At 37.0% G+C, this 24632-nt stretch overlaps 1 protein-coding gene across 1 annotated transcript in view; it reads left to right on the plus strand.

Annotated features, from left to right (window-relative positions):
• Window positions 1-24632, plus strand: part of LOC123526466 (GMP synthase [glutamine-hydrolyzing]-like) — a 49734-nt gene that overhangs the window by 17242 nt on the left and 7860 nt on the right. Inside the window, exons 9-13 of the mRNA XM_045305628.2 lie at window positions 308-450; window positions 1511-1684; window positions 3501-3606; window positions 19145-19260; window positions 24084-24209. Coding sequence (XP_045161563.1) covers window positions 308-450; window positions 1511-1684; window positions 3501-3606; window positions 19145-19260; window positions 24084-24209 — 665 coding nt within the window. The remainder of the gene's footprint in view (window positions 1-307; window positions 451-1510; window positions 1685-3500; window positions 3607-19144; window positions 19261-24083; window positions 24210-24632) is intronic.

Below are 24632 nucleotides of genomic sequence, written 5' to 3' on the forward strand. Positions count from 1 at the left end.
CTTCAACAGTTTTTTTGGAGTGGGGGGTGGGGGGGGGGGGGCTTTGTGTTTCCTGGAATTCGGCACCATACCCCTAACCAAACAGTATATTCCATTCCTCTTCCAGTCCACCCAGCATTCATAGCCCCGCCTCCCAAAAAAAAAAAAAAACAACAAAGAAACAAAAACATCAGGTTCTAACATAACAAGAACTTTTGTTGTATATAACTGAACTAGTAACAGATTCCGAGCTTATTCAAATGCAATCTTGTTTTATTGAAAAATATATACATTACTCATTCAATTTTGACTCTACTTCAATTTACAGTGATTAAGGCGGCACACCAGTTTTATAGTGGAAGAACGTTTATCACAGGCAAAGGTGAGGGCAAAAAGAGAAAAACAAACACGCTCAACACAACAGTAGATCCAGAGGAGAAAAGGAAAATAATCGGAGATACTTTCATGAAGGTTTGTTGAAACCTTTAAAAGAATTATATTAAAAAAATCTGTCATACCGCTTGTGTGTACAAATGTAGTACAGTGTATTTAAAAAATAGCTTCACATTGTAGCTACTTGTAAAGTAATCTATGTAAAAATCACTGTGGTCAGAATCGGTTCTAAAACTAATACTTTGAACGATGGATATAGTGCCCAGTTTGCTCAGCAAGTTGTACATAAACTATGAACCAAGAAGTTGAGAGTTTGATCTGTAGACAAGACATATATTCTCCATGATGATTTGATGGGTGACTGTGTCTGAAATCATGCGTCCTCCAACTCTATTTGAGCTGTGCCATGAGAAAACCAACATAGTGGCTTTGCGACCAGCATGGATCCAGACCAGCCTGCGCATCAGGGCAGTCTGGTCAGGATCCATGCTGTTTGCTATCAAAGCCTATTGGAATTAGAGAAACTGTTAGTGAACAGCATGGATCCTGACCAGACTGCGCGGACGTGCAGGCTGGTCTGGATCCAGGCTGGTCGCAAAGCCACTATGTTGGTTTTCCCATGGCGCGGCTCATTTACATGTGGGGAAGTTGTGAGTTAGTTGTTTGGAACAAGTTAGTACTGGTACAGAATCCAGGAACACCGGTTAAGTTAATTGACTGCTGTTACGCAACTGGCCAGAGCAAACAAAGAAAAGCAAACAGTTTACATTTCTTTTATTAAATAAGGCTTTATACACTGTATATGATATGTTAAAGGAGGATTGTAGTCTATCAGATTAATCTTTAAACATGCACCTGTTTTGAATACTGTGAAATTATTGATATTCATGGGGGACTAACTTTCATGGATTTCATAGTTGAGTCAATCCACGAAATTTAATCCCAATGAACAAGTAAAATTCCTGTTCATAACAAGTAAAATTCCTGTTCATTTTATGTTCAAAAGTTGAAATCCACGAATTCATATTCCCACGAAATTTCCATTTTGGCCAAAACCACAAAATTCCATGCCCAGGAAATTAAGTGAGTTTACAGTAAGTTTTTGAAGTAACAATGTAACAGATGTCTTACTTTACAGGTTGCAAATGAAGTAATAGAGGAGCTGAATTTACGACCAGAGGAGGTTTATTTAGGTCAGGGTACGTTACGACCAGATCTCATTGAAAGCGCGTCAGAATTGGCAAGCGGGAAAGCAGATGCAATAAAAACACATCATAATGACACAGATTTAGTGCGAGAATTGAGAAAACAGGTAATAGGGAATTGTTTGAAATAATAAATACTAACTTATCCTGTCTAATTAGAGCAGTACCTAGACCAGAAGACGACATGGATTTAGAGGTCACACATTTGTTTCCTTGGCAAGGCTAATATTCAGTGAGAACTGATGATTTTCAAAATAATATGCATGAAGTGATGTTTAGTTTACTGTGCCTCTGGTGTTCAGCTATTTGAAGAGAATGGGGTCTTGCTCCCCAGTCAGAAGTTGGAAAGTTGCCATTTGACCAATGTGGCATCTAGAGGTTAAACCCTACGAAAATGAAAAAAAACAAAAAAAAAAAACTTGCAGAGAACAGACCAGTAGTTTACTGAGTAACACTGGTTAGGTTTACTGACTGCCTTAACATGATTTAAATACAGTTAAAAATGGCATTTTACTGAAGGTAGTGGTCCTCTAATGGTACTCTGCAATATCACTGTTGATTGCGTATTTTTGTTTTGCAATTCAACATTCTTCAGACAGAAAAGACATAATTTACCAGTTGTTATTACATGTTCACTGCCTTAAGCAATAAACTTACTTGTTTTTACAAGGAAAGCTTTTAAAGAACAGAACACAAACAGAACAACCAGTAACAAAGTTTGATAGTTTGGTCCCAAATTAGTTAGAAGCAGCAACTCCTAGTGCTTTTATTTATGCCCTCCTTCGAAGAAGGTGGGGTATATTGTTTTGCAGATGTCGGTCGGTATGTTGGTCGGTCTGTAGACCAATTGGTTTCTGGATGATAACTCAAGAACACTAAGGCCTAGGATCATGAAAGTTGATAGGGAGGTTGGTCATGACCAGTAGATGACCCCTATTGATTTTAAGATCAGTAGGTCAAAAGTCAAGGACACAGTGACCCCGAACAAACAGTTTCCGGACTACAACTTGAGAATGCTTGGGCCTAGGATCACAAAACTTAATAGGATGTTGATCATGACCAGCGGATGATCCCTATTGATTTTGAGGTCAGTAGGTCAAAGGTCAAGGTTACAGTGACCAAATAATTTCTGTTCCTTGTGCAGTTACTGAATACATCAAGGGGGCATTTCGTGTTCTATGAGCTCTTGTTAGGTTGAATAATAAAATTATGATTTCAGTTGAAATTATTTACCATCTTTGTATGCATTCTGGCACTTTTGGAAACTTTTTGATGATTTAGGTTCTTTGCAGTCATGTGAACTAACCTCGTCAATGGTTGGTGTCCTAAAGTGAATAACACTAAGACTGCATTCATGCTCTTGTTAGACAGAAGTATTTACAAATTATAGGTTAAATGTTGAAAAAACTCTTGAATGGCCTGTATGGCTGGATGGTTAAGGTTGCTGACTTGGAATCACTTGTCCCTCACCAGTGTGGGTTCAGAACCTTGCTTTAGGTGCAGAGTTCTTCATGTGAGGTAGCCATTCACCTGGCTTACAGAGAGATTGTGGTTCTACCCAGGTGACTGCTCATGTCTGAAAAAATGCCTGGAGGGGCACTTGGTGTCTTTATCCATTACCAAAAGCAGGAAAAGACACCATATGAGCCGCGCCATGAGAAAACCAACATAGTGTGTTTGTGACCAGCATGGATCCAGACCAGTCTGCACATCCATGCAGTCTGGTGTGGATCCATGCTGTTTGCTAACAGTTTCTTTAATTGCAATAGGCTTTGAAAGGGAACAGCATGGATCCTGACCTGACTGCTTTGCACTATGTTAGTTTTCTCATGGCGTGGCTCGTATGACCTAAGTTATGTTTTGACTCTAAACCCACATAGAAGAACAAAATAATGCAATTTAATATCTCTTCTTTTTATGTAGGGTAGAGTTGTTGAACCGTTGAAAGATTTCCACAAAGATGAAGTACGTGCAATAGGACGAGATCTCGGTTTACCCAGTGAAATGGTCAGCAGACATCCGTTTCCAGGTAAATTACAAGTAATTTGATTAGCTTTGATATTGCTGAATAAATCTGTGCAAATAAAATGTCACAACTCTCAGACTTGAGTTATGAGTTTGATGCTTTAGTTCTCCGCCACTGACCTTGCAGAGTTGTTAGATTTTCCCTGGACTTGAATTTTAGGTGTCTCTTTTTAAGCTTTCTCAAGTGTTTATTTTTAGCTCACCAGAGCACTGCTCAGGGTGAGCTATTGTGACCGGTCATTGTCTGGCGTGCGTTGTCCGTCAACATTTGCCTTGTGAACACTCTAGAGGCCACATTTATGACTGTATCTTCATGAAACTTGGTCAGAATGTTTGTCTTTATGATCTCTAGGTCAAGATAGAATCTGGTTTATGTGGGGTCAAAAACTAGGTCAGTAGGCCAGATCAAAGGAAAAGCTTGTGAACACTCTAGAGGCCACAGCTGTGACTCAATCTTTATGATACTTGGTCAGAATGTTTGTCTTGACGATCCCTAGGTCAAGTTCGAATCGGTCATGTGGGATCAAAAACTAGGTCACTCGGTCAAATGAAAGGAAAAAAGTGAACACTCAAGTGGCAACAGTTGTGTCTTAGTCTTTATGAAACTTGGTCAGAATGTTTACCTTGATGATTTCTAGGTCAAGATCGAAACTTGGTCATGTGGGGTCAAAAACTAGGTCATTAGGCCAGATCAAAGGAAAATCTTGTTAACACTCTAGAGACCACAATTTAAGTTTGAAACTCATGAGAATTAGTCAGAATGTTTGTCTTGATGATCTATAGGTCAAGTTCAAATCTGGGTCATGTGGGGTCAAAAACTAGGTCACCTGGTCAAATGAAAGGAAAAGCTTATGAACACTCTAGAGGCCAAAGTTGTGACCCAATATTTATGAAACTTGGTCAGAATGTTTGTCTTGATGATTTCTAGGTCAAATTCGAAACTTGGTCATGTTGGGTCAAAAACTAGGTCAGTAGGCCAGATCAAAGGAAAATCTTGTGAACACTCTAGAGTCCACGGTTTAAGTTTGAAACTCCTGAGAAGTGATCAGAATGTTTGTCTTGATGACCTCTAGGTCAAGATCAAATCTGGGTCATATGGGATCAAAAACTAGGTCACCCGTCACATCAAAGGGAAAACTTGTGAACACTAGTCACAGTTTTGACACTATTTTTATGAAACTTGGTCAGAATGTTTGTCTTTATGATCTCTAGGCCATGTTCAAAACTGGGTCATGTGGGGTCAAGAACTAGGTCAGTAGGCCAGATCAACTCTGGTGAGCGATATAGGGCCATCATGGCCCTTTTGTTAATTAACTTACGAAATCAAAAGAAATCATGTGAAAAAATGATAAAATATACTGATGATCAAATGCAAATTATACATTACTGAATGGCAGACTAACGCTGCCCATGTGTATTTCATTAAGCAGGCGGACAACAAGATAGTATAAGATAAATGGTGGACTCGTATCTGCATATATCAGTTATTCCAGGTTTACACAGAGCTAGGGTATGGCACTGTTCAGCTGAAATCCCTATTTAAAAAAAAATTATCATAGTGATATACATTTATGCATCCTTGCGATTAAGAGAGCATCAATCATTAAAAAAGTGGTATTCAAAGTTATCTTATCTCACATATTTGTTTCTTGATATCACTTAGTTTTATGACAAGCTTCTCGATCTCACTACTGTCTCTATTATCATCACACAAAGGTCCCTATTGGCAAGGGGCAGACACATGTATGTTTAGGGTTATGTGTCCCAAAGGTAAATGTCAATTTGGTCAAATATTGTAAGTTTTATGACAAGCTTATCAATTTCATAATGTCTTCTTAAATACTGCCCTTATAATTATCAAACATCACATCAGTTTTGATCTTTGGTGACAAAATCCCTGAATTAGGATTTATGAGTTATGGCCATTTTAGTGGGGCAATAAACTATTATATAGTTTTGGTAATGTGTCTGTCCATCCATCTCTTCATCTGTCCGAAGCTATATCTACAACATGGTTTTGAGAATTAATAAACAGGTTTTGAGTATTAATAAACAAAATAGAAATGTTAACTGCTACATGGAAATACCAACATTTTAAGTTTCAGAATGATGGGAGTGATCACCTTTTGTTCTTAAATTAAATTATAGTGTCTGATATGGCGTCAAGGATTTCAGTAAAACTTAGTAGATGTTTAGCTGCTGTAGGGAAATACAGCCCTGCAAGTTTGCTTGAAGAAAGCAAGATTGCCCTTTGTATTATGCCTCCTTTTGAAGAAGAGTGGGTATATTGTTTTGCTCATTGTCTGTTGGTCGGTCAGTAGACTATTTGGGGTTAATGACTGGAGAATGCTCACAACAGTCAAACTTAGTAGGCTGATTTCCTGGGGTCATTAGATGATCACTATTGTTTTAGGGGTCAGTAGGTCAATGTCACAGTGATCTTGTGACTTGAAACAGTTTCGGCTCCATATGGAAAGAACAGTTTGGCACGTAAAACTTTGTTAAACTCGAGCAATTTTTCATAATGGGAGTCTATGGGAAAATCATAACTTTCATAATATTTTCATAAATAGAAATTTTTCTACAATGTAGATTTTGATTAAACTTCTCACAGTTGTAAATAAAGATATGGCCTATAATGCTGTTAAATAAAATGTATAGGTCAGTTTGAAGTGAACTGTCGAATATTTCATGCTAATTTTGAGACATTATTTTGAACTGTTTAACGTGTCATATGTTTTAATATCCTATTTTGACATAAGAAATATTGTAACAGTGCCATTTTAATAAATTTACTCACTGGTTGTCATTAATTCATAAAATGATTTTCATATCTGTATGCCGAATCCATGCTTTATTCTACATTTTCCGGATAAATGACATTACGCCATCACTCCGGTTTATCAAACGTGCAGAACTACCTAAAGGGTTTAAAGAAGCAATAAAATTGATGTTTCCACTTTTGACTTGAAAATTAGCCACTTCAGAAAAAATGCAGACAATGAATTTCAAATTGGGCAGTGTTTCTGATATAACACTAAATTAACAAGTAATGCCTAAATTTTGTGTACTCATTGCTAAGAATATACACTGCCATCACATCTTACAGTAATGCCAAGATAATTGATCAGGGCTCCAGATAAGATGCGTATTAGAGTAAATTACGCTTTGAAGTAATGCATATACGCATGTGCGATCATTTTTAAGCGTATAAAAACGTATAAGAAATTACAGAAACTCCTGCAATGACTTTTTACTAGCGTAAACAAAATCTGAATCATCTAAAGGCTTTACGTAACAAAGCACGGTCAGCATTAATTCTCCCACACAGAACGTACACACGCATTGAATGGTACTTTATAAGTTAAACTATACTATATACCCAATGCATTTGTAAATCAAATAGTTGGGAAACAATATTGATGGTACGGTAGTGTATTTTAAAGCAGTGTCGATTTAAAATGTCAACCTCCGGTGTGGAGTAAACAACAAAATGTCTCTTTCTAAGATTGTAAAAAGTGAACAAACACTCTACGCATCTTTAATCCAACAAGAACGATCATTGAAACATTTAAAGCTATATTGAGTATTCTATTGGATTCAGTAGCAGTGTTTTAAGCCAAAGTAAGCCAAGGGAGAACAAAAAGCAAAAACTTGAATGCTGAATTGAAACTGAACTACAAATAAATTCATGGGTGTTACACCAAATTAATAAATATGTTATAAAACCGTTTTCTTTTTTTTCACATTTACAAATTTTCAGGAGTAAAATTACTCCTAGCAAATTTCAGATTTTACCATTTTACTCATTAAAAAAAATATGAGTTAATACTCATAGGCCAAAAAAATTATCTGGAGCCCTGATTGATGAATGTCAGAAAAGGGTGTACAGGGGACATAACTTTTGCTTTGTGAATGTTTTACAGTCGTTATATATGAGGTTAAAAGCTGCTTTTATCTCCCTTTCCAGGAAAATAAAGTATAAAAAAACAACATTTTATTTAAAGAATAAAAGAAGTCACTGAAAAGGTACACAGGGATCATTGTTTGGGTCTATAGACATGCATCAAGATTATGAAAAGGTGGCTGGCCCTTTCAGTAGGGGTGACACTATAATAAACAGAACACTTTACTTTTACTTTTATTGGTTAGAATAAGATGAAGTTTATATATAAATGAAAAAAAGTATTTTACCTTCAATGTGCAGAGTTTATGTTACATAAGAAAATCAAAGATATAAGATTTTAACTTGGTTAGAAAAATTAAAACACAGTTGAAAAAGAGCCTTTATGTAAAATGTCACACTTTTTGGTGTGCACAGGGGACAAATTTAGCTATATAATTTAAAATAACTTTAAAATGCTTAACCCATTAAGCTGAAATTGCATATATTTATTGACTTCATTGGTTTGGATATTAACTGCCTAAAACACTTTCTAAAACTGAACTGAATTAAGGTAGTGGGATCCTATTGGACTAGTCTCCATATCCTCTGTATCATAACATTTTTAGCTCACCTGGGACAAAGGCTCATGGTGAGCTTTTTTGACCACTCAATGTCCGGCGTGCGGCCGTCAACAATTTCTAAAAAAATCTTCTTGAAAACCACTGGACAGAATTACACCAAACTTCACAGAAATAGTCCTTGGGTGGCCACCTTTCAAAATTGTTCAAAGAATTGAATTCCAAGCAGAACTCTGGTTGCCATGGTAACCGAAAGGAAAAACTTTAAAAATCTTCTTGTCCAAAACCTCAAGGCATAGAGCCTTGATATTTGGTATGTGACATCACCTAATGGTCCTCTATGAAGATTTTTCAAATTGTGCCCCTGGGGTGAAAAGAGGCCCCGCCCCGGGGGACACAAGTTTTACATAGACTAACATAGGAAAAAACTTTAAAAATCTTCTTGCCTGAAACTGCAAGGCCTAAGCTTTTGATATTTAGTATGTAACATTGCCTTGTGGTCCTCTACCAAAATTGTTCAAATTATGCCCCTAGGGTGAATAAAGGCCCTGCCCTGGGGGTCCCAAATTTAACAGACTTATTTAGAGTAAAAAAAAAGAATCCTCTTGTCTGAAAGTTCAAGGTCTAGGCATTTGATATTTGGTATGTAGCATTGCCTAGTGGATCTCTAACAGGTTTGTTCAAATTATGCCCCTGTTGTGAAAAGAGGCCCTGCCTTGGGGGTCACTTGTTATATGAGTTATATAGGAGTATATACTTCATATCTTATCAGATCAGATTTCCTAGACTGTTTAATTATAATTACCTGATGACCCCAAGCAATTAGGGGTGACTTGACTGTGACCTTGACATACTGACCTACTTTCTTGTTTTTTAAGTTACAGCCTTGAAATTTGCTTGACATGTACAGTTTTGTACACCGATCTTAAAACTGACTTTCAGTGACCATGAATGTGACTTACTGACCTACTTTCTAATATTTTAGCATCAGTGTGCCATTTTAAACATGTGGCTCATATTACTCAGGTGAGTAATTCAGGGTCATCATGATCCTCTTGTTAAAATCTGTGTGCAAATACAGGATTGTATGTGAAATATTAAGAAATTTTCACCAGCAGTTACAAAAACATAGCAATTTCGTATGCTAACCCTCTGTTACAGGTACCAGCGGTATATTTGCAAAAATGGCTATTACTTACTGAATTGTCACCCGTTTTATTTATGATATGACTTCATTTCAATGAGAATACATAAATTTAATGAAAAAAGTTTACATTAAAAGCACAAACTATAGTAATTAGACATTTTATGGATAAAGGGTGCAGTTACCTTAGAAACATCACATAAATTTTCACAGTTAATCAAAAATACATGTTTTTCATGTAAACATTTTTCAGCCATTTTAATGCAAGACAACTAAGGTAACCTCTTCTATTTTCTAACTATATATTGTGTGAAACAAAATATACAAAGAAGAAAAAAAATACCATCTGTAAGTTAAGAAATAAAATTTTGTATATGGCCATCCCACAAACAAGATTTTCACAAAAACTGACAAGAGACACAATATCTCAAATATCATCAAACTTTGTTTAAGGAAAGCAACATTATCTACATGCAACAATATTTAATAATTGTTTAAGTTATAAAAAGACAGTTTAGATACAAAAATATTTACCGTACAAAATCTTCGTTTTTTGTTGAAATTGGAAAAAATCCTGTCTTCAGTGCTTTTGAAAAATTAGCTTGATTTTTGCCTAGATTAGACATTCAGAAATAAGTGGTGTTTTAATGCCATTGCTGCATTTCACATTCTTAGGACTGAATTGAACATTATATCTTGTAAATTACATGTTAAAAGATGAAATAGAGGAAGTCCTGACTGAAATAACAAAAATTGAAATATTTTTGCCAGAGCTGGAAAATATTGAGCCAATTTCAAGGACATCCCCAGATATTTGACCTCTTCTAAAGACAGAAAAACCCCGATTTAAGTACATGCATAATAAGATAATTTAATAAGATAATAAGATTATTTCACAGATGGGAATTTCCTGCCGCAAGGGTAACTGTTTAGGCTCTGCCGAGTTACCGCGTAAACAGTTACCTGAGAGCTGGATATTCCCATCTGCACCGACAACCAGTGATAGAATCTTTTTCTTGCATACCAAATTCAACAAATAATAATAATAAAATCAATCGAACGGCTTTCTTTTTAGAACTAGTTCTGTATAGCAGCGTATTTAAACAAAGCGCGGGAAACCAACGTCCGTAAACAGAAAAGATGTCATGACGTTTCAAAGACAAATAAAAATGTTTAATTCCGGTTTTATTTTATCAGTTACAGCATAATGTTATGAATTTAAGTTTTATATGACAGCTTTTTTACCGAGATAATTAATGATTTGCAAAACAACATTTCATTTCAAAAATATATTTATATTCCGAGTCATGCCGTACATAGATGAAAAAGTTCTGATCACGCCACGGAAAATAACGACCGCCCGACTACTGCCGATTCCATTATGCTCCCTCTACCTTTAAGTAGAAAAGAGAAAAGAAAAAGTTTCATTATTTTGAAATCCACCCATATACCGTAAAAGCACATTTTGTCGCTGGGTCAAAATTTCATGAATTAGAAATTTTGAGTATGTTCGCCAGTTAAATATTCACATAATTGTTAAAATGGTATTATACTTGAATTAAAAAGATTAAAAATTGTTGCAAAATGCATATCTCAACGTAATTAAGCATAAAATAAAGAAAGAAAATTTGTTTGTTTTTCATGAATATAGAATATCTCATCTCAAAATGAGAAAATTTTCACATTTTCACTTGCGCTATGCGCTTATGAAATTTTTTGAAATTTTCTCACTTCTCAGTGAGATATATTCCATATTCACTCAAAGCAAACAAATATCCTCTATTTACATTATCTGGAAAAGTGTGCTCATATCATATTGGAACACAGAGTCTCATGAACTCTAATTCAGCAGTGTTTGTCTTACAACAGCTACTGTAACAGATGTTACAGATCACAGTTACTAAATGGACTGGTTCAGTTGTTCAAGGTATCATGAGGTCTAGAACAGATGTACAAATATTTTCCCATGATGTTTTGAGAATATAATCCCCATTTTCATCTTTCCAAAGAATTCTAGTATTTTTCTGATACAGTGCTTTCAATGTTGGTGTCATAAGGTTAGTGTCTACTTCTCCTATAAGCATCAGTACAACCGGCTTCCCGTCATCGTAGGCTTTATTTAGTTCAGAATGACAAAAGTTACTAGCAAGGAAATTGTTTGTGACAACTACAATTAAGACTGCAGCAGAGTCGAGCAGTCTGAACGTTTCGTCATGGATGTGAAAGCCTGGTCGGAAATGCTGGTCTCCAGTACAGACCAATGTTCTTTCTGTGTCAATCATCACTTGAAGGTTTTTATTAAGTTGGTCGTGAATATGCCTATTGACAAATTCTTCATCTAAGTTACTGAATGACAGAAATACAGCAAACTGGTATTGTCCCTCACCTCTACTTAGATTTTCTATAACAGTTTCTCTGTTTCGAATCCTTTGCTTTTGCTTGTATCTTTTGTAAATGATAACTCCAAACAAAACTGACAGAAGAAAGGCCACTGCTGCTGTAATGCTGGTGGACATAATAATAGTTTTCCTGTGGCAGATTTTTTGTACGATTTCTACAGCATTGCCATTGATGTCATTGTATTTGCCATTTTCATCCAAACATTTCAGTTTTTGCGAAGTTGTGTTGATCAGATTGGTAGATATAAGCCACTGAATGAAAGGTTTTGCTTCGCATACAGAACATGAAATAGGATTTGAATCCAGAATCAGTGTGATATTAGAAGTGTTAACATCGCGTCCATGTGGAATAGAGTTTAAATAGCTAGTAGATAGAGAATCCAGAATATGAATGTCATTACCTTGTAAGTTGAAGACCTTCAGATTTTTAAGATCTTTCAATGTGAAGGTCACTTGTTTTATTCTGTTGTTTGAAAGGTCAACTTTTTCAACAGATTCACAATTTTGGAAGAGCTTAGTTGGAATCCTATACAGTCCATTTGCCGACATTGTAATAGATCTTAAATATTCCAGTCCTGAAAAGAGATTCTGAAACAATGTTCTGTTCTCCTCAACCATTTTGAACAACTGATTTTTGGATAGATCTATGTTCACAAGATTCTGAAAACAGGACAAAATTGTTGGATGTAAAAATTCCATTCCATTGTCAGAAAAGTCAAGGGTTTTAAATGAAAGAAGATGAAAAGAATCACAGATCAGTTGAATATCTAGTCGTTTAAAATTATTTTGTTGGCAAATGAGAGTTTTTGTAGACAGTGAAAGTTCTTTATCTATTATCCCTGTCACATTGTAAAACCAGAAAGAAGTAAAATGTGGTACAATACCACTGTAATTGACGTATTGTGGGGTAAATAGACCACTTAAAAGCTCTGCATGTCTGTATTTAGAGATGTAAGTTGTCACATTACGAACAACCAAATTCGCCGGCAGAAAAGGTATTGCTTTGTATGGGAACTTAACGTAAGAGGAATCTAACACTTCCAAATGTTTAAAGTCCTCTGGCACCACTCCAGTGTCATGCATATCACTTATTAATGTATGTGATCCATTGACAACATTTAAGTATGGAAATTTTCCAGCAACTGCAGTTATGTTTAAAACAGAGACTTGGGACATGCTGATGTCGATTTCCGTAATGTTTCTTGGGAGAAGCACTTCCACTAAATTGGCATCGAAAGCGTATGAACCTTCGTAATTGTTCCAATTAGAGAGAACAACTTTTTGCAATCCTGGGAGAATATCTGATCCGTTTATTGCCATTTTATATTCTTGTATCGTCATTCTTCCACATCCAGTAAAATCTAGTGTTTTCACATGGTCCAGTCCAGAAAAAGAGTTTTGAAATACTTCGGGGTAATAAACATGTATATGGAGCTCTTCCAGTGCATATAGTCCATTAAAACAATTGTCTTTGAATACCAAATGTGTATGTTGATCTTCAGTAAATTCCAAATTTTGTAATTCACTCCAATTTTCTCCAGTAAAAGTTGAAGAATTTAATACAAGAGTGCCAGGTGTTTTTATATGTAGGTGGAACTTTAATGTTCCCGGTGGAACATCATCTAGAATGGTGTTACAAGTGATGGTTACCATGTCGTCCTGTCTGCATCCTCCACTCAAAACCTTTTCTCCATTAAGAACAGATAGATAGGAAGTCAGCGTAACTAGTAAAATAAAACTCATTTTTTTGTTTTAAACTTTACGATGTGAACTTTATGACTGTTAGATATAGAAGGTACAGTTTATAAAGCAAGGCTTATGCTCTTTATATCTTGGTTTCAAACAGGAAGTTTCATGCTTCAGAAATAAAGCAATTTTATTCAATTTACATCATAATATTTCTTTTAACAAATATTGATCAGATTTTAGTTTATTATTCAAAGGCCTTCAGTGCTTTGTGTAAGCAACCAAAGATTCTGATTATTGTAAAGAATTTAAGATAGGTATCGTTTTACTATTACATGGTAAAATTATAAAAAATCCCCTTTAAGGCCAGAGTTACTTGATTTTTCATTTCTCTGATTTCTCCTGTTGAAAACAAAATATACAAATACAGGGAAAGACCACTAGTTTCAGCACATGCGCTCACTTCTGGCTCGAGCACCTGGGCTCACTTCTGGCTCAAGCACCTGGACTCACTTCTGGCTTGAGCACCTGGACTCACTGCTGGTGCGAGCACCTGGACTCACCACTGGCCCGAGCACCTGGACACACCGCTGGCTCGAGCACCTTGACACACCGCTGGCTCGAGCACCTGGACTCACTGCTGGCTCTGGCACCTGGTCTTACTGCTGGCTTGAGCACCTGGGCTCACTTGAGCAATTCATGAGGTCCCAAAAAATTCAGACGTGTGATGTATAAATTTTTAACTCACCTGAACATTGTTCAGGTTGAGATATAAGTAGGTACAGGTAGATGGTCCTGCATGCATAGCCCTGCGTCCAGCATCAACATTTTTACTTAAACATCTTCTCCTCTGAAACTGTTGGTTAAAATAACACCAAATTTGGTAAGTAGCATACTGGACCTCTCAAGTTTTTAGCTCACCTGAGCACAAAGTGCTCAAGGTGAGCTTTTGTGATCGCCCTGTGTCCGTCATCCGTCCGTCCGTCGTCAACAGTTTGACTGTTAACACTCTAGAGGACACAATTTTGGCCTAATCTTAATGAAACTTTGTCAGAATGTTACCCTCATAAAAATCTTGGACGAGTTTGATATTGGATCATCTTGGGTCAAAAACTAGGTCACCAGGTCAAATCAAAGAAAAAGCTTGTTAACACTCTAGAGGTCACAATTTTGGCCCAATCTTAATAAAACTTGGTCAGAATGTTTCCCTTAATAAAATCTTGGATAAGTTCGATATTGGGTCATCTGGGTTCAAAAACTAGGTCACTGGGTCAAATCAAAGGAAAAGCTTCTTAACACTGTAGAGGCCACATTTAAGACTTATTTTCATGAAACTTGGTCAGAATGTTACTCATGATGATCTTAGAGTCCAGTTTGAATCTGGGTCATGTAGGGTCAAAAACTAGGACACCAGGTCAAATCAAAGGAAAAGATAGTTAACATCCTAGAGGCCACATTTATGACCGTGTCTTAATGAAACTTGGTCAGAATGTTGTTCTTGATGATCTTTAGGTTGTGTTCAAATCTGAGTCAGGTGGGGTCAAAAACTAGGTCAATGGGTCAAATCAAAGGAAAAGCTTGTTAACACTCTAGAGGCCACATTTATGACATATCTTCATGAAACTTAGTCAGAATGTTTATCTTGATAATCTTTAGGTCAGGTTCGCATCTGGGTCATGTGAGGTCAAAAACTAGGTCACCAGGTCAGATCGAAGGAAAAGCTTGTTTACACTCTAGAGGCCACATTTGTGACTGTATCTTCATGAAACTTGGTCAGAATGTTAATTTTGACGATCTTTAGGTTAAATTCAAATGTGAGTCATATGGGGTCAAAATCTAGGTCACCAGGTCAAATCAAAGGAAAAGCTTGTTAACACTCTAGAGACCACATTTATGACTTTATCTACATGGATCTTGGTCAGAATATTAATTTTGACGATCTTTAGGTCAAGTTCGAATGTGAGTCATATGGGGTCAAAAACTAGGTCACTAGGTCAAATCAAAGGAAAAGCTAGTTAACGCTCTAGAGGCCACATTTATGACCATATCTTATGGAAACTTGGTCAGAATGTTAATCTTGATGATCTACAAGTCGTATTCAAATCTGGGTCAGGTGGGGTCAAAAACTAGGTCACTGGGTCAAATCAAAGGAAAAGCTTGTTAACACTCTAGAGGCCACATTTATGACTGTATCTTCATGAAACTTAGTCAGAATGTTAATCTTGGTGATCTTTAGGTCAAGTTCGAATATCGGTCATGTGGGGTCAAAAACTAGGTCACCGGGTCAAATCAAAGGAAAAGCTTGTTAACACTCTAGAGGCCACATTTATGACTGTATCTTCATGAAACTTAGTCAGAATGTTAATTTTGATGATCTTTAGGTCCAGTTCGAATGTGAGTCATATGGGGTCAAAAACTAGGTCACCAGGTCAAATCAAAGGAAAAGTTAGTTAACACTTTAGAGGCCACATTTATGACCATACCGGGTATCTTAATGATCTTTTAGGTCAATAGGTCAGGTAAGCGATACAGGGCCTTCATGGCCCTTTTGTTATAAATGGCACAGTTTGGCCTCTTAGGGGTCATTACAGTTGAAATTAGAAAACTTTTAAACATATTCTTTTCATGAACTGCTTGATGGTCTTCATTAAACTTTGTCTGTAGCATTATTATAGGGTCATCGAGTTGATTCAAATGAAGGCCACTAGAGCTAAAAATAGAAATACATTTAGGCGTAAAAAAAATTGTTTGTTTCCGGTATCCTGACCTACCCTAAATTTTTGGCCCGACCCTAAATGTTTTTATGGCCTTGGAGAATTTTTTTTTCAACTTTGAATGTTGCAAAACTGCACTTTTTAGCTCACATGTCACAAAGTGACAGTGTGAGCTTTTGTGATCGCGCAGCGTCCGTCGTCCGTCGTCCGTCCGTGCGTCCGTCCGTGCGTAAACTTTTGCTTGTGACCTCTCTAGAGGTCACATTTTTCATGGGATCTTTATGAAAGTTGGTCAGAATGTTCGTCTTGATGATATCTAGGTCAAGTTCGAAACTGGGTCACGTGCGGTCAAAAACTAGGTCAGTAGGTCTGAAAATAGAAAAACCTTGTGACCTCTCTAGAGGCCATATTTTTCATGAGATCTTCATGAAAATTGGTCAGAATGTTCATCTTGATGATATCTAGGTCAAGTTCGAAACTGGGTCACGTGCCTTCAAAAACTAGGTCAGTAGGTCAAATAATAGAAAAACCTTGTGACCTCTCTAGAGGCCATATTTTTCATGGGATCTGTATGAAAGTTGGTCTGAATATTCATCTTGATGATATCTAGGTCAAGTTCGAAACTGGGTCAGCTGCGGGCAAAAACTAGGTCATTAGGTCTAAAAATAGAAAAACCTTGTGACCTCTGTAGAGGTCATACTTTTGAATGGGTCTTCATGAAAATTGGTCAGAATGTTCACCTTGATGATATCTAGGTCAAGTTTGAAACTGGGTCACGTGCCATCAATAACTAGGTCAGTAGGTCAAATAATAAAAAAACCTTGTGACCTCTCTAGAAGCCATATTTTTCATGGGATCTTTATGAAAGTTGGTCAGAATGTTCATCTTGATGATATCTAGGTAAAGTTCGAAACTGGGTCACGTGCGGTCAAAAACTAGGTCAGTAGGTCTAAAAATAGAAAAACCTTGTGACCTCTCTAGAGGCCATATTTTTCACATGATCTTCATGAAATTTGGTCAGAATGTTCATCTTGATGATGTCTAGGTCAAGTTCGAAACTGGGTCACGTGCCTTCAGAAACTAGGTCAATAGGTCAAATAATAGAAAAACCTTGTGACCTCTCTAGAGGCCATACTTTTGAATGGATCTTCATGAAAATTGGTCAGAATGTTCATCTTGATGATGTCTAGGTCAGGTTCGAAACTGGGTCACGTGCCATCAATAACTAGGTCAGTAGGTCAAATAATGAAAAAACATTGTGACCTCTCTAGAGGCAATATTTTTCATGGGATCTGTATGAAAGTTGGTCTGAATGTTCATCTTGATTATATCTAGATCAGTTTTGAAACTGGGTCAGCTGCGGTCAAAAACTAGGTCATTAGGTCTAAAAATAGAAAAAGCTTGTGACCTCTCTAGAGGCCATACTTTTGAGTGGATCTTCATGAAAATTGGTCAGAATATTCATCTTGATGATATCTAGGTCAAGTTTGAAACTGGGTCACGTGCCATCAATAACTAGGTCAGTAGGTCAAATAATGAAAAAACCTTGTGACCTCTCTAGAGGCCATATTTTTCATGGGATCTGTATGAAAGTTGGTCTGAATGTTCATCTTGATGATATCTAGGTCAGATTCAAAACTGGGTCACATGAGCTCAAAAACTAGGTCACTATGTCAAATAATAGAAAAAAAACGACGTCATACTCAGTTCAAAACTGGTTATGTTGGGACAGGTGAGCGATTCAGGACCATCATGGTCCTCTTGTTATGCTTTAAACATGGCCATTGATGTTAGAAATCAACTTACTGATGCTCTAAATGCATAACCCCCTTATTTGTATTCATTTTTTGACACAAAAATAATTTCTGAAAAGTCTCCCTTAATAAAAAAAATTCCAAAAAAAAAAAAAAAAATTCCGACCTACCTACCCTAAGTTTTTTGAGCATGTTACCGGAAACAAAGAATTTTTTTTTTAGGCCATATATAACCTCTCCTGAATTGCTTGATATATAAAGGAGTGACCAGCGTCCGTTGTCGTCCATCATCAACAGTTTGACTCTTAAAACTCTATAGAGGTCACAATTTTGGCCCAGTCTTAATGAAACTTGGTCAGAATGTTACTGTCAGTAAAATCTCAGACAAGTTTGTTACTGGGTCAACTGGGTCAAAAGCTAGGTAACTAAGTCAGATAAAGGGAAAACTTTGTTAGTGCTATAGATACTGGATTATTTAATGCCAAAAAACTGGGTCACTAGGTCAAATCATAGAAAAAGGTTGTTAACACTGTAGAAGCCACATCTTCTGCTTGATCTTCATAAACTTTGCCTGAAAGTCTGTCGCTTTGAAATCCAACTCCGGTTTATAACTGGGTTACCTCAGTTTTTAAACTAAGTCACTAGGTCAGATCAATTTAAAAAACTTGTTAACAGTCTGTAAGCAATATTTTCCGCTTGATCTTTATGAATTTTTGTCGGAAAGTTTGTCAGTTTGAAATCTAGGTCATGAACAAAATTGGGCTACTTGAGGTCAAACTCTAGGACACTAGGTTCACTGGTTCAGTCATATGAAAACCTTGTTAACACCCTAGAGGCCACATTTTCTACCTGATCAGTGTCAGAAAAAGGGATTTAAATTTCAGAAAAATGCACTTGTCTGTTTGGGCAACCACCTGAAAACTTTGGCTGGCCTGAAACAGGATCTACTTGTCCCGGACTTCGGGCAACCCAGTTACGATGAAGACTGAATCTTTAGTTTGAAACTGGATAATCTAGGTCAAAAACTAGATAACTTAGTTTGAATTTTCTTGAGTTTGCCCTGAGACCAGTTTTCCCTATTTCCTTATATAGCTATATGGAAAACTTTGAAAATATTCTACTCTGAAACCGCTGACCTTATTTTGCAATAATTTCACAGCAATGTTACTTTGTTAACCCTCAACAAAATTCCCTGGGGTCACTTGTCTTACTAAAAAGTTGTTACTATTCATGATTCAGTGTGTCATTCATATATTCAAGGTCAAATAATCCATTTCAGGTGAGCAGCATAGGGCCGCTATGGCCCTCTTGTTGTGAATTAATCAGTGCCTTCAAGAAAAGACTGGACATTAATATTTGCCATATTATTTATTTATTACAGGTCCAGGTCTCGCTATACGTGTGATATGTGCGGAGGAACCTTACATTTGTAAAGACTTTGCAGAGACTGCTGTTATTATCAAATTTATTGTAGATTTTGCTCAGGCATCCAAAACTGTAAGTTCTTTACATCATAAAAGGTATATGTAGACAATTGTTATGTCTAATTATAAATCGCAATTCTGATCTCAGCTAAGTAAAATTTTGTACATATAATTTTGATTTGTATTCTTCTTTCCCCATTTATTATCTCCACCCCCCACCCCCCTTATTATACGCCCGTTTGAAAAACGGGACGTATTATGGGAACGCCCCTGGCGGGCGGATGGGGGGGGCGGGTGGGTGTTTGGGCGGCGTCCACAGACCTTGTCCGGAGCATATCTTCTACATGCCTGGAGGGATTTTGATGAAACTTGGCACAGTTGTTCACCATCATGAGACGGAGTGTCATGCGCAAGAACCAGGTCCCTAGGTCTAAGGTCAAGGTCACACTTAGAGGTTAAAGGTCAAATTGAAGAATGACTTTGTCCGGAGCATATCTTCTACATGCATGGAGGGATTTTGATGAAACTTGGCAAAGTTGTTCATCATCATGAGACAAGTGTCATGCGCAGGAACCAGGTCCCTAGGTCTAAGGCCAAGGTCACACTAAGAGGTCAAAGGATACAAGAATGAAAACTTTGTCCGGAGCATTTCTTCTTCATGCATAGAGGGATTTTGATATAACTTGTCACAAATGTTCACCACCACAAGACGAAGTGTCATGCGCAAGAACCAGGTCCCTAGGTCTAAGGTCAAGGTCACACTTGGAGGTCAAAGGATACAAGAATGAAAACTTTGTCCGGAGCATTCTTTCTTCATGCATAGAGGGATTTTGATATAACTTGTCACAAATGTTCACCACCACAAGACGAAGTGTCATGCGCAAGAACCAGGTCCCTAGGTCTAAGGTCAAGGTCACACTTGGAGGTCAAAGGATACAAGAATGAAAACTTTGTCCGGAGCATTCTTTCTTCATGCATAGAGGGATTTTGATATAACTTGTCACAAATGTTCACCATCATGAGGCGGAGTGTCATGCGCAAGAACCAGGTCCCTAGGTCTAAGGTCAAGGTCACACTTAGAGGTCAAAGGATACAAGAATGAAAACCTTGTCCGGAGCATTTCTTCTTCATGCATATAGGGATTTTGATATAACTTGGCACAAATGTTCACCACCACAAGACGAAGTGTCATGCGCAAGAACCAGGTCCCTAGGTCTAAGGTCAAGGTCACACTTAGAGGCCAAAGGTCAGATACAAGAATGACTTTGTCCGAAGCATTTCTTCTTCATGCATGGAGGGATTTTGATGTAACTTTGCACAATTATACACCATCATGAGAGGAAGTGTCATGCACAGTTCCTTTCTTTAGAATTACTTCCCTTTGTTGTTACTATAAATAGCTTATATTGTAACTTCTTCATAACTAGTCGTAGGGAAAAATCGAGACCACTTTTCTGTAGTACAACATGCATGCTACATCCAATTTTGAGGTGTATTTTGACCAATCACTACCTGGTAAAGATTTTTGTGTGGACTTACAATTTTTTTTTTATATATTTTTTTTTTTTTTTTTAAGATTAACTTCCCTTAGTTGTTACTATAAATAACTTATATTGTAACTTTTTTATAATTGACCATAGGGAAAAACCAAGACCACTTTTCTGTGGTACAACATAGATGTTACTTTCAAATTTTAGGTGTATTTTAAGGTCTCTCTACCTGGTAAGGAATTTTTTTGTGGACTTAGGAAAACAAATGACTTACAATGATTACTAAACAACCACAAAATTAAAATTCATTTGCAATACAGCAGCTAGAGTAAAGAAATTTGCTGTGACGGGCGTATATTGTGACATTTTGGCACTCTTGTTGTTGTTTGGTTAATTATGTTTCCTGGTTAACTGTTACTGGTTAAGTTAAATTTGTTGCCTGGTTAACTTAATTGCCTTATAGACTTTGTTGCCTGGTTAGCTTAATTGCCTTATAGACTTTGTTGCCTGGTTAACTTAATTGCCTTATAGACTTTGTTGCCTGGTTAACTTAATTGCCTTATAGACTTTGTTGCCTGGTTAACTTAACTGCCTTATAGACTTTGTTGCCTGGTTAACTTAATTGCCTTATAGACTTATAGACTTTGTTGCCTGGTTAACTTAATTGCCTTATAGACTTTGTTGCCTGCCTTATAGACTTTGTTGCCTGGTTAACTTAATTGCCTTATAGACTTATAGACTTTGTTGCCTGGTTAACTTAATTGCCTTATAGACATAGACTTTGTTGCCTGGTTAACTTAATTGCCTTATAGACTTTGTTGCCTACCTTATAGATTTTGTTGCCTGGTTAACTTAATTGCCTAATAGACTTTGTTGCCTGGTTAATTTAATTGCCTTATAGACTTTGTTGCCTGGTTAACTCAGTATATAACTTTGAGTATAGATGTTACAAGTTTGAAAAGAGGCTTGTGGGGGTGTAGGGGATGTTGATTTGACAAAAGACAGTGTTGGAAATAAATCATCTGGCACCTTTGTTATAGATAGAGTTTATGAAGTGAATTCTTCATGAAAAGGAAGCGGATAGGGAGTGATCGACCGAGGCTTCTTTTTCTCGAAGAATTCACTTCATGGACTCTATCTGACATAGTGTGAAATCTACGTTTGACTAATCAGAATTGCAGTCAGTCGTGTCGGCGCTCTTCAGCATGTTGAGCTGTTCTTCGAAAATTATTGCTGCAGTCACACAGGTTTTCAGGAATAAGAAGCCACATTTTTAGCTCACCTGAGCATGAAGTGCTCAAAGGTGAGCTTTTGTGATCGCCCTGTGTCCTTCGTCCGTCGTCAACAATTTGACTGTTAACACTCCAGAGGTCACAATTTTGGCCCAATCTTAATGAAACTTGGTCAGAATGTTACCCTCAATAAAATCTTGGACGAGTTTGATATTGGGTCATATGGGGTCAAAAACTAGGTCACCAGGTCAAATCAAAGGAAAAGCTCGTTAACACTCTAAAGGTCACAATTTCAGCCCAATCTTAATGAAACTTGGCCAGAATGTTATCCTCAGTAAAATCTTGAACGATTTCGATATTGGGTCATCTGGGGTCAAAAACTAGGTCACTGGGTCAAATCAAAGAAAAAGCTTGTAAACACTGTAGAGGCCACATTTGTGAATGTGTCTTCATGAATTTTGGTCAGAATGTTAATCTTTGTGGTCTCAAGGTCCAGTTTGAATCTGGGTCATGTAGGATCAAAAACTAGGTCACCAGGTCAAATCAAAGGAAAGCTAGTTAACACTGTAGAGGCTGCCTTTATGATCTTAATGAAACTTGGTCAGAATGTTGATCTTGATGATCTATAGGTCAAGTTCAAATCTGGGTCAGGTGGGGTCAAAAACTAGGTCACCAGGTCAAATCAAAGGAAAAGCTTGTTAACACTCTAGATGCCACATTTATGACTGTATCTTCATGAAACTTGGTCAGAATGTTAACCTTGATGAGCTTTAGGTCAAGTTCTAATCTGGATCATGTGGGGTCAAAAACTAGGGCACTGGGTCAAATCAAAGGAAAAGCTAGTTAACACTTTTGAGATCACATTTATGACCATATCTTTATCAGGGTTCGCACAGGCTTGAAAAGTACTTGAAAATGAAGGGCAGTCTTGAAAAGTCCTTGAAAACACAATTTGTCTTGAAAAGTGCTTGAAAATTGCCCAAAGACCTTGAAAAGTACTTGAATTTCTTATTTTCTCGTATGCTAGACAATTAAAATCTCCCCAAAAACCAAAAGTAAATATTTTAGAATAAAATGGCAAGTTTCGAACAATGGGCAGAGCTACGAAAACGCCGTAATAAAAAAAGGTCGAATGCAAAGTTTGGGTACGAATGTTTCGTACTTTCTGTTTAGTGTTGTGTCCCCTGACTAAAATGGCGTCAATTCGTCACGGAGCATGAATCGCAATTCTTATCATAATGGGAAAGTGTGTGACAGTCTTACGGTACCCCCACCCCAAACAGTTACCATTCTGTTTGCATCATCGAGTGCTAGTATTTCAAACTAAGTATAAAAAAATAATGTACTTAAAGCAGAAATTATATGGAAAATGCAAACCAGAAACATGCCTTTAACAAGTCCAATGAAAACATTAATAAAATATTTCAAACCATGTTTCCAGACAGTAAAATAGCGAAAAAGTTTGCTGTTGGTGAAAGAAAAACTGCCTATATCTGTGTATTTGGCCACTTTAAAGCTTACTGATTGAAAAGATCAGGGGACCATTTGTCGCTCTGATTGATGAAACTTGAAATAAAAAGATGCAAGAAAAACAGATGGATCTTCATATTAGGTTTTGGGATGCAGAATCACAGCAGGTAGTAACACGGTATTATGGTTGAATAAGTCCTTGAAAACTATAAGACTAGTGCTTGAAAAGTCCTTGAAAAGTCCTTGAATTTGACTTGGCCTTGTCTGTATGAACCCTGTTTATGAAACTTGGTCAGAATGTTAATCTTGATGATCTTTAGGTCAATAGGTCAGGTGAGCGATACAGGGCCTTCATGGCCCTCTTGTTTGAAAAATAATTTGCTCTGATTGGTCAAAAAAGTAGGTTGCACACTGTGATTGAGTAAGGGAAGCTGCCAGTCATTTCTGAATTAAAAGTTGCTGGTACTGAATCCTTGAACAATAGGTACATAAATGCTGCTGTTACAAATGAAATATTGTTGATAAACTGTAATATGTTCTACTCGGATATTCTCTAGTGACTTTACCTGGAAAATTGTAAAGGCACATTTTTCATAGATCATACTCTATACTTCATAGATCATACTCTATACTTATTTACTCTGCAATATATGACCATTTTGTGTTGATTAGCCGTAAAACCCAACTCACTATACTTATTTCAGCCACATAATTTACTGAGTAAAATTTTGAAGAGTACATCAGAGGAAGAACAAGTATTTCTAGAACAGTTCAGTAAAGACATAAATCTCACAACAACTCTACTGCCAATAAAAACAGTTGGTGTGCAGGTAAGCAGTTTGTGTGTACATTTATCCTAAAGCAAGACTTTTGTTCGTTGTGATACACGCAGTACAGAATTTGTATCTATAAAAGTATGTCCTCCACACCCTCCTGATGTTGGGAAGTTGTTTGATTATAAGCTTGACTATTCGAACAGTAGGAAAAGCTATTGCACTCGACCATTTGTCCTGATTTGTATGTTAGCTAGTACCTCAGTACTCACTAATGGAAATGGATTGAAACTTCACACACTTGTTCACTGTGATTATATGACATTCACAGGTTCCATAACTCTAAATTGTGTTATTACGAAATTATGCCCCTTTTTGTACCCCCCAACAACAAAGTTGTAAGGGGGGGTATACTGGTTTCAGGTTGTCTGTCCGTCTGCCCGTCTGGTCGTCTGTCCGTAGACGCAATCTTGTGCGCAC

The sequence above is a fragment of the Mercenaria mercenaria genome, chromosome 14 (assembly GCF_021730395.1).
Source record: "Mercenaria mercenaria strain notata chromosome 14, MADL_Memer_1, whole genome shotgun sequence".
NCBI classification, from domain to species: Eukaryota; Metazoa; Mollusca; class Bivalvia; order Venerida; family Veneridae; genus Mercenaria; species Mercenaria mercenaria.